The 9,985-nt window shown below is 48.1% G+C and overlaps 1 protein-coding gene across 1 annotated transcript in view; it reads left to right on the top strand.

Annotated features, from left to right (window-relative positions):
* Positions 1-6: 6 nt before the first annotated feature.
* The window catches only part of DOCK2 (dedicator of cytokinesis 2), a 408,357-nt gene continuing 398,378 nt past the window's right edge, over positions 7-9,985 (top strand). Inside the window, exon 1 of the mRNA XM_024753337.1 lies at positions 7-52. Coding sequence (XP_024609105.1) covers positions 10-52 — 43 coding nt within the window. The 5' untranslated portion in view covers positions 7-9. The remainder of the gene's footprint in view (positions 53-9,985) is intronic.

The following is a 9,985-nucleotide window of genomic DNA, read 5'->3' as shown; positions in this document are numbered from 1 at the left end:
GGCCAAGCCATGGCCCCCTGGCGCAAAACTGACAAGGAGCGACATGGAGTGGGTAGGTGTGGGCATGGGGTCCTCAGCAGGGAGAAGGGCAGGTGGCCAAAGAACCGCATAGGAAGAGGCTGGGGAGCCAGCGGCGCGGACGTGGGCTCAGAGCACTGACTCAAGCTTTGAGGGTGCAGTGGCTCCCTCAGCCTGCTGTGGCACCAGCTGGGCAGGGAAAGGGAGGCGGCGGGGAGATGAAGGTGGGTGCCCTGCCCAGCAGGCTATGCCCAGCCCGCTCCCTCTCCTGCTGCCGCCACAGGGCTACCCTCTCTCTCCAAACGCTGTATGCATTTTCTAGACGGGTTCCAGCAGAGCTCTTAGCAGCCTGGCTCTGCGTCAGGCTCCTGGCATTGCAAGGACTCCTTCACCCCATCTGGAGACTTGGCCTCTTGGAGGGAGCATCATTCTCTCCCTTGGCTGAGGCTGGCCTGGCCCAACATGCCTCCCTCCCCCGCTGCCCAAAGCGACACCCATCTGCTTGCTTCCCCTGCCTGTTCCTCCTAGGTCAGATGACCCTTATTTGTCAGAGCGTCCAGAGGGCTGTGCAAGCTGGGGGCATAGGGCTGGAGGGCAAGACCCTTCACTCAGCCCCAGAGAGCCCCTGGGGAGAAAGGCTCCCACCAGGTTATAGGGGCATATCCAAGAAGCCAGCCTCATCAGCTTCAGCCATCTAAGCTCCCAGAGGCCTCTGCCTCAAGCTCAGGGCCGGAAGTGGTGGCTGGGGGAAGGGAGGCTTCAGGTACTAGGACTCTTTCTACTAAGTGGCACGCATGGTGCAATCCCCATAGATTCACTGTGGTTTTCAAATAAGTGTGAATTTAAAAACCACTCTGTGGCTTGCTACACAGGCAGATACCAGATACCACCCTCAGAGATAAGGACTGAACAGGTCAGATGTTGGAAGACCCAAGGGCCAAGAGTAGGGAATGATGTAGGGAATCCCAAGGCCACTGCTGGAGAAACACAGTCCTGGAGGGCTCAACACTTATGCATTCACTTACTAGGCTCCAAGCACTGTGGAGTGTTTAAAGATGAATGGTTCCTATCCAAAGAGCAAATAATATTCCATACCCTGAAGGAGGCTCCGTTTCTCAGTTTCTCCACCTATATTGAACTAGACTTAGTAACTTTTGAACTTTAAAGCTTCTCTAACTCTGGCCCTTCCAGGCTGAAACACCGCTCAGGTGAAGATGGGGACTGAGAAATGGAGCAGACCATTATAGGTGGAGGGACCAATGTGGTCTAGGAGATGAAAGCTGGACACAAATGGACTATCCAGGGAAAAAAGAGCACATCCAGCAAAGAAGAGTGGTAGCTCCTTTCGCCTTGAGGGGAGGGTGCATTGAAGGGAATGGTGATGCTCAAAGTAAGTTGGAGCCACATTTTGGAAGGCTCTGAATGCCAGGCTAAGAAGTTGAGACTTTTTCCATCTAGGCAATTTGGGAGCCATAGAGGGCTTCTGAGCAGGGGAGGGACATGAGATTTGTGCTGAAGCCAGTGTGGAGGGAGGCTGGGCGGACAGAAGAGCAAAGGCGCCTGGGTGGCAGACAGGGATGGTATTGGTGGTCCAGGATGACGAGGGCAGTTAATGGGGGCAGTTGAGTGTGGCAGAAGCGTCCCACCCTCTGGTCGAAGGGCTGTAGTGTGTTCCTGCTGTGTAGGCCCTGTGCTATGGTGTGAAGCTCACGGGCTCTGGTGCCTGCTCTTGGATTCCAGCTTCCAATGCTTCCCAGCCTTGTGAGCTAGACAAGTTACTTACTCTCTCCAGGCCTCAGTTTCCTTGTCTGTGTATTGGGAGTAATAACAGCACCTGCTTCCCAGGGTTGTGGGAGGACTCAATGATAATAATCCATATAAAGTGCCTGGAATGACAATCATACAAATCCTCACTAAATGTTATTAGTTATTATTTTCAGCCTTTATTCTCTGCTTGGGAGCCCAGTTCAGGACATGACATCACAGGATGGGAGGGGGCTACTGAATGAAGTAAGGTTTTCACCCTCCTTTGCTGAGGACATCCCACCTATGTGCTCAGAGACTAGGAACTCTGTTAGGCTCTGGGCCCAGGGGATTCTTCTGATGGTAGTGAAAATTCTCTTTGGGGCTGGGAGTCAGAAGGTGTATGACCCTTTAGGGGGCCATAGAGCACTTGGTAGGTGTCTGCTTATCAAAGGATCTCTTTTTCTCTGCAGATGAATGTCAGAGGTAAGAAAGGTAATCTCCAACCCTCCTCTGTAGACTCCAGGTAGATGGAAGGGAAGGGCAAGGCTTAGGTTATGATGAGACAGGGGACTGGAGTCACCCAGCAGAAAGAACCGTGGCCTGAGAGTAAGGAGTCTGGGTTCTAGTTCTGACACTATCATTTTTGCAGGCAGGTCTGTGCTCTAGTTTCCTCACTGTAAGTCTAGGTATTAATACTTTTGTCTTTCAAGACATTCTTTTAGAAGAGTATCTGAGATAATGAGTATGGGGGCTTGGAGGAAAACGAAGAGCTAGAGCCATGTAAGGATTAGGGGGTCCTTGGAACATCTCCAGAGTCCCAGCCAGCCTAACACAGGAAAACCTGAGCTTTGCTTTCCCATTTGGTTTCCTCTCCCTCTGGCCTAGCTGACAAGGGCTGCTGGTGTCTGTTTGTCTGGGGGGCTGGCTTTTCTGGGGACAGCTTCATCACCAGAACCGCTTGGCTTCTTTCTCATCTTACTGTCTGGTGAGCAGCCAGGGTGAGCCTCATGTAGATCCCTGGCCAGGCTCTTTTTTACTTCCTTGATGGAGCTTTAAAATGTGATCCATTAGAGTTCCAGAGAGGACCCTTGGGTAGAAGTGGGTAAGAGTTTCCACGGACAAGACAGTGTAGCTATGAAGAAAAGACGCAGCCTCTGCCCTTGAGGAGATACGGGTAAGGTTAGAAACTTGGGCTGTGAGTTCAAATTTGGTCCTGTTTCCTCATCTTTCCTCATCACTTCTACTTTATGTAGGAGTAATAATGATAATATGGATTTCATGAGATCATTGTGTATTGAAAAGCATTAGTATTGAGACTGGTCAATGAAAGTTAGCGACTGAGGTCAAGGGGCGTACCTGGTAGGTGCAGAGGCAAGAGAGACAGGTAATGTGCCCTAATGCCAGGTTCAGGACAGTCATGCCTTACAAGAATAAGTGTAGTAATTTAGGGTTTGCAAGAGCCACTCTCATGCAGTATCACTGTCTGGCTTCAGAGCATCTGTGTGAGGCAGCATATTATTATTCTCATTGTACAGACGAAGAGTTCCAGAGTTCACATAACTTGGGAGTACTTGGGTTGGGCCTTAAATTCAGTTGTCTTCAGACACCAGACCCTTTGCACAACACTAGGAGGGAATCTGGGAGGAGAAACATCATAGACAAAAGGCAGGAGGTTGGAATGGGTGTGGCTTTTGGGTCAATAAATAGTCTGCTTTGGTTTTAGTGGATGTTTGTAGAAATAAAAAATAGTTGGAGAGGTAGATTATGGTCAGGTTGTGAAGGGCTTTGAGTACCAAGCTTATAAGTTTGGACTTCATTTTGTGAGCAGTGGAGTTTTCGAGCAGGCGTGTCACCTGTAAGAAGATAATTTAATCACTTGGGAGGGGGGCAGGGGTTAGACATAGAGTGGAACAGCAGGGGGGACAATTTACCTATCTACTGACTGCCTCATTCGTTAATCCCGCAGGAGTCCCCTTATAATTAACATTTCCCTTTGGCTTTTACTATCTTAATCCTCTCTGCCTGAGACTCTTGTCATTGGTCAGAGCTTTATCCCTGGAGGAGACAATGGAAGACAGAAAAGGAGGAGGTAGAAAGAGCAAGTAACAGTATCAGTTAGGGATAAGTATGACTACAGGTGACAGAAAACGCCCAAAGTAGTGGCTTAACCAAGCTAGAAGCTTATTTGCCTCTCATGTAGAAAGGCCAGAAATGGTCCCTGAAGAGGCAGTAGCGTGGCTCTTTCTGTCTCCTGCATGGCTTCCTTGGCACGAGGCTTCTGCCCTTTGAACCAAACTGGCTGCTTAAGCCTCTATTGTCAGGTCCACTTTCCAGCCAGCAAGAAGGATGAAGGGAACAAGAAGGGCATGACACTGCTCATTAAGGACACTTACTTGAAGGCCCACTGGACACTTCCTCTTGTATCCTTTTGGCTTAAAACCTAATCACATGACTGAACCTAGCTGCAGTGGAACCTGGAAGCGTAGTCTGCAATGTCAGCAGCCGTGCACCCAGCTAAATATCCAGTGTGCATTCCTGAGGAAGGAGGGCAATAGGATATTAGGGATGATATTTTAGTTTTCTCAGGCAGCCATAGCAAAATACCACAGACTGGGTGGCTTAAGTAACAGAAGTTATTTTCTCACAGTTCTGGAGGCTGGAGTTCTGAGTCCAAGGGGCTAGTTAGTTGATTTCTCCTGAGGCCTCCTAGGCCTGCAGACAACCGCCTTCTCCTTGCTTTGTCCTCATATGGTCTTCTGTCTGTGCATGCTCACCCCTTGAGTCTTCTCCTCTTCTTAGAAGGACACAAGTCCAGTTGGATTAGGGCCCCACCCTAACGGCTTCGTTTTGACTTAATCACATCCCTACAGACCTGATCCAAATACGGAGCTTCAACATGTGAATTTGCAGCAGTAGGGAGGGCGACGGCTGGGTTCCTAACAGTTGACCTGTGGTCTGCGGTATGATATTTAGCGATTGTAAAAGAAGCCTTCAAGGCAGGGGTCCTCAGAGGGTGAATGCGGAAGAAAGGTTTGTTTACCCTGAAGCTGGGCCTGCTGGGTAGATTTGTGTAGGGGCTTCAGTTATGCTCAGAAACCTCTTCTCCGTGCAGATCATCTCGAGTTATTGTTGTGTATCTATGTGTGGTGCTGGGGAGTTATCACTTGGTTCCTTCGGAGGGCTGTGAGGGACAATCTAATCTGTCCCCTGTCTCTCCCCTAGCTTCGAGTGGCTTGCTGGCTGGCAATCTTTGGTGTCCCATGGCTTAGTAGAAGTATCACCCCAGTCTCTGCCTCTGTCTTCACGTGGCGTTCTTCCTGTGTGTGTGTCTCTTTCCAAATTTTCCATTTTAATAAGAACACCAGTCATGTTGGGTGAGGGCCCACCCTAATGACCTCATTTGAACTTTATTACCTCTGAAAAGACGATCTCCAAATAAGGCTGCATTCTGAGGTGCTGGGAGTTAGGAATATAGCGTATCTTTTGTTTTGTGGGGTGGGGCACAATTCAAATCATAACAGGCTCTGCAAAAGTTGAGAAGGGGTCTGTTTCACATCTTGATTGGGGAATACGGATGAGTTCGAGACCCCTCCCTGGTCCAGGGATGCAGGTGATGCTGTTTCCTGGACAGATCTGGTCCATACTGAGATGGACAGATTTGGAGTGCGCAATGGGTGATTGAGTCCCTTGCAGCACAGACTCTTATTGCAAGGAACAAAATCCACTTAAAGTAGTTCAATTAAAAGGTATGTGGCGTGTGGCTGTATGTGAGGAGGGAAGTGGTGTGTTTTAAGCATCAAGGGACATCGAACAGAAATCCGGGAAACATGAGCAGCAGTCCTCTGGAAGGGCCTGGTCTGAGGAGACCGGAAAACTCTGCCCGTCTTCTCATGGCTTCCCAGCTGCTGTAAACTTAGGAGCGCTGTTCTCCTTCCTCTTCTCCTCTTCATAACTTTCATATTCTGAGAACACCACAGTGTTCTGACACCACCAGCATGCCACCTGCCTCAACCTGGCATGACTTTGCAGTGCCAGCACCCTCTGAATCCTCTCTCTGTTTATTTGTTCAAAGTCCTGAGATCTGAGTGGACTGACTCACCTTTTCAATAAAGGCCCCCCAGGTCAGAGGTCATCACCACGCTAAGAATGGGCCCCACTCTGAGCAGGGTGCTGCCTTTTCCAATACGCTGTGGTTATGGGGTGGGGTCATGAGGATCGCAGGAGTCGTGGATGGGGACAGATTCTTGGAGTAGGAGGCATGAGTCAAGGCCAGACCTCTACTACAGAGGGACCACTTACACTGCTCTTGTCGCCAGAGTTAATAGCTAAGGAGGAGAGATAGAGACCATCCTTTACTCACCAACTTGTGCACTCATTCATTCTTCATTTATTTCTTAAATATTTATTGGGCATTTCCTATGTGCCGGGCACTGCGCTAGACGGTAAGATTACTAGAATTTGGCCAATATGGTTCCTACCCTTTTGGAGCTTATAGTCTAGTGGGGAAGACAAAAAGAAACCTGTGGAAAAAATCAATAGGCATATCACTACAAATCGTGACATGTGCTCCTGTAATAAAAGAGTTTGTCTCATGAATGAGAGTATTGGAGGGAAGGAATCTTAAATAGGATGGTCTCAGAAGGCCTCTGAGGAGCAATGGGGAAAAGAATTGCAAAGGAAATGCTTAGAGGGATCTTAGTACGTGTATCTTGGCTATGGAGGCCAATTGTATCTTCGGACTGGTCCCCAGAAATTAGTCTGGTGCAACAAAAACACATGGATTGGAAATCTCATTCCTCCCTACCACCAATTCTTAGGTGCCTGGGCTGCCTACTTTCGGATGCAACTTGGGATTGTTTAGGAGTGCCTGCTGGGCTGACTGTTTGAGTTCATTTAAGTAAATTGTCCTAATCCCTAGGTTTATGGGAACTACATTAGTTAGTGGCCATCTTGCCCCCAGCCATCATGTTTGAGTTTGAGTGAGCCTTGACAGACTGTGTTTGCTAAGCTCTGCTTCCTCCTGAGTTCAGCATCCTTATATTGCTGCTATATTTTGAGACAGACAGTGTAGTCACCATAATATTCTGCTAATTTCTGGACCTTTGGACTTCTTTTTTTTTTTTTAAGCTTACAGGCCTTTAATATTCAATTACACATGGGTGCCACAGTCTGAGTTTTGCACCATATGTTCTGCAAATGGTGAATGCTAGTGCTTATTGCCCCCCAACTCCAGAGGAATCTGTGTGCAGGCACCACAAATGTTCCCTTTAATAGGCACTCTCTCCTTTCATTCCACTTTCTTTAATTCGTGTGAGGCGAACAACAGTCAGGCTGAGTTTGTCAACATCTTAAGTCTTACTTGGTTTTTAGTTCTCCTTGGAAAAAGCCATCCATCCCTTGTCCTTCTGACCCCACTAGGACACTGTCAGCTTCTGCACTGATTTAAAGCAGTGCAGGAGGGGGATGTGACTGACAATGTGGGCACTTTTCCAGACCCCTCTCCAGACATTGCCCCAGGGCACTCAGTGTTCCCCTGATAACACATGATCCCTTGGGTCAAATCCTAAACCAGGATGATGAAGGGGACCTAGGTGGGCCATGTGACTTGCATAGATGCCTCAGCATCCAGCACAGGGTCTGAACAGAGCCAATGCTGAGCAGGCATTTGTTGGGGTGGATTAAGTGCTAGCAATGTCAGGTCCCAAGAGCCCACAACTGCTGCAGCAAAGGGACACACCTGTGCCAGCTGGACCCTGAGGATTTGCCCGGGAAGGGGGATTTTGCTGCTTGCCTCACTGGCGGTGGCGACAAGGTCGTTGTCTCAGGAAAAAGTGTTCCAGGAAGAATAAACAGCCAATGCAAATGTCCTGAGGAAGAAGCCTCTCTGATGTGTGGGAGGCCACTGTGAATGGAGTGGAGTAACCCAGGGGCAGAACTGTAGGAAATGAGTTATCTGAAGAGAGGTTGTATTGAGTAGTGCCTGGTACATGTTATAGGGACTTTGGCTTTTACTCTGAATGGAAGCGGGTGGGGCACTGTAGGGTTTGAGAAGAATTGCAGAATGTTCTCTTATTTTTTTTTTTTAATTTGGTTTTTAACTGAAGTATAGTTGATTTACAATGTTGTGTTAATTTCTGCTGTACAGCAAAGTGACTCAATTATACACACACACATTTATGTATATTCTTTTCCATTATGGTTTATCCCTGGGTATTGAATGAAGTTCCCTGTGCTATACAGTAGGACCTTGTTGTTTATCTGTTCTATACATAATGGTTTGCATCTACTAACCCCAAACTCCCAATCCATCCCTCCCCTGCCCCCTCCCCCTTGGCAACCACTGTTCTGTCTTATTTTAAAAGAATTACTCGAGAAGTTTTATGATTAGTAGATAGAGGGGAATTAAAGGTAGAAGCAGGGAGGCCAGTATGGCAATCACTACAATAACCAGGCCAGAAATGGTGGGGGACCCCCCCCAAGGATGCAGCAGTGGAGGAGGTGAGATGTGCTTAGCTGTGTGTGCTGTAGGTGGCATAAGGGATTTTCCTCATGGATTGGACGTGGGCATGAAAGGAAGTAGTTAAGGGTGACACCATGGTTTTGGTCTGAGCAGCTGGGAGAATGGAACTACCTACAGGACTTCCTTAGTTAGTCCCCTGATCTAAGTTGTCATCAACATTGTCATAAATAACAACATTGCCTCAACTTTTTTCAGTCCAGTCCATTTATAAAGCACTTGTGGTACCATGTTTAACCCTCACGGCCACCCTGAGAGATGGGTACTTTTATCTTCATTTCAGAGATGAGGAAACTGAAGAGCAGAGAGGTTTAAGCTCTTGCTGAAATGCAGCCTTTTTCCAGTGGTTTTCTTATATCTCATCCCTGGAAGAAATGTCTTCTGCTTTATCAAAATCTTCATTTTTCACCTTGTCTTTTAGTTATGTGACTGCAGGTTGTCTCCCCCAATGGATGGCTTATTGTCTGACGGCAGAGCTCTGTTGGGGGTCGAATTTGATTCCATCTGGCTCTGTGGTACTAGCAGAAACATGGTAGTACCACAGAAGGTATTAGCAGAAAAGATCATCGTTATTGTAACGCAGGACCCTTGGGAATCCAAACACTCTTCCTACAAAAACATGCATATGTGCAGTTTTGCATTACAGTTTCATTATGGCCCATTCATGGAAGCCAGTTAAGGACCCTGCTAAAATGTACTCAGTAACTAGATATAATAGGTACAGCCAAGGTGTTCTGCCCAGGGTGTGAATCCTTAGACCTGGGAGTGGCCAAGATTAAGAAAACTATTTTTATAGTCTATTCAGATCAATTAAGTTCAGTGAACCCATGCTAAGTTATGGTCCTGAGCTGAGTACTGGGGCCCAGAGCTGAAAAACACAGTTTCTGCTCTCAGGAAGCTTATGAGCCAGTAGTAACCTCCCCTTCTTTTTGTTTGAGGCAGGAAAGAACACTGTTATCAGTACTAATGTCCCCATTTCTCAGGTTGGGGATGGGTGCACCCCTTACTTCAGGTCACTGTGGCTCCTGCTATCACCCCCATCGTATTTCATTGTAGCCTTGTGTAGAATTCTCTGGCTCCTCCATAGAATGTAAACACCATGACCGCAATACTGTGTTTCTTCTTCTCCCACACAGAGTGCCTAGCACAGAGCAGATGCTCAGTTAGTAGTTGTTGATCGGATGGATGGGTGGGTGAATGAGTGGGCAGAAGGTGGGGGATGGAGAGGGGAGAGAGGTTGGAGGTTTTACACTTTCTGGTAGCCTCATAAGATTCAGGTGAGTTGCCCCGTCTTGCCTTCATCTCCTCACCCTTACCCCCTTCCCTGTCAGCAGGCTAAGTCCTAAGAGAGAGCACAACAATAGTTGGAGTGTTCTTGAATTCTGCTCCAAACACCTGGACCCCTGTAGTTGGCCACCGCACCAAGCCCCATGGTTCTCACCTTAGGACTCTCTGCGACTGTGAACCCGTCAAGCTGATTTCCCCTCCCTTCTCCTTGCCCTTGTGGTATTTCCTTCCCCACCAACCTCTCCAGCGCTCTTACCCCAGTTCTTCTCCTTGCCCTCCCTCTGCCCCTTCCTCTCTCTCTAGTCTCAATTCTTTGATGGGGCCTCTCTTGATCTCTCTTCTCTGAGAGCCCACAGCTGCCGTGCCCCACAGCTTAGCCCTTTTTTTTTTAAAAAGCAGCCTCTTGTTTCTTGTGTG

The sequence above is a fragment of the Neophocaena asiaeorientalis genome, unplaced genomic scaffold (assembly GCF_003031525.2).
Source record: "Neophocaena asiaeorientalis asiaeorientalis breed wild unplaced genomic scaffold, Neophocaena_asiaeorientalis_V1.1 scaffold268, whole genome shotgun sequence".
Lineage (NCBI taxonomy): Eukaryota > Metazoa > Chordata > Mammalia > Artiodactyla > Phocoenidae > Neophocaena > Neophocaena asiaeorientalis.
This window is presented reverse-complemented; position numbering and strand designations above follow the sequence as displayed.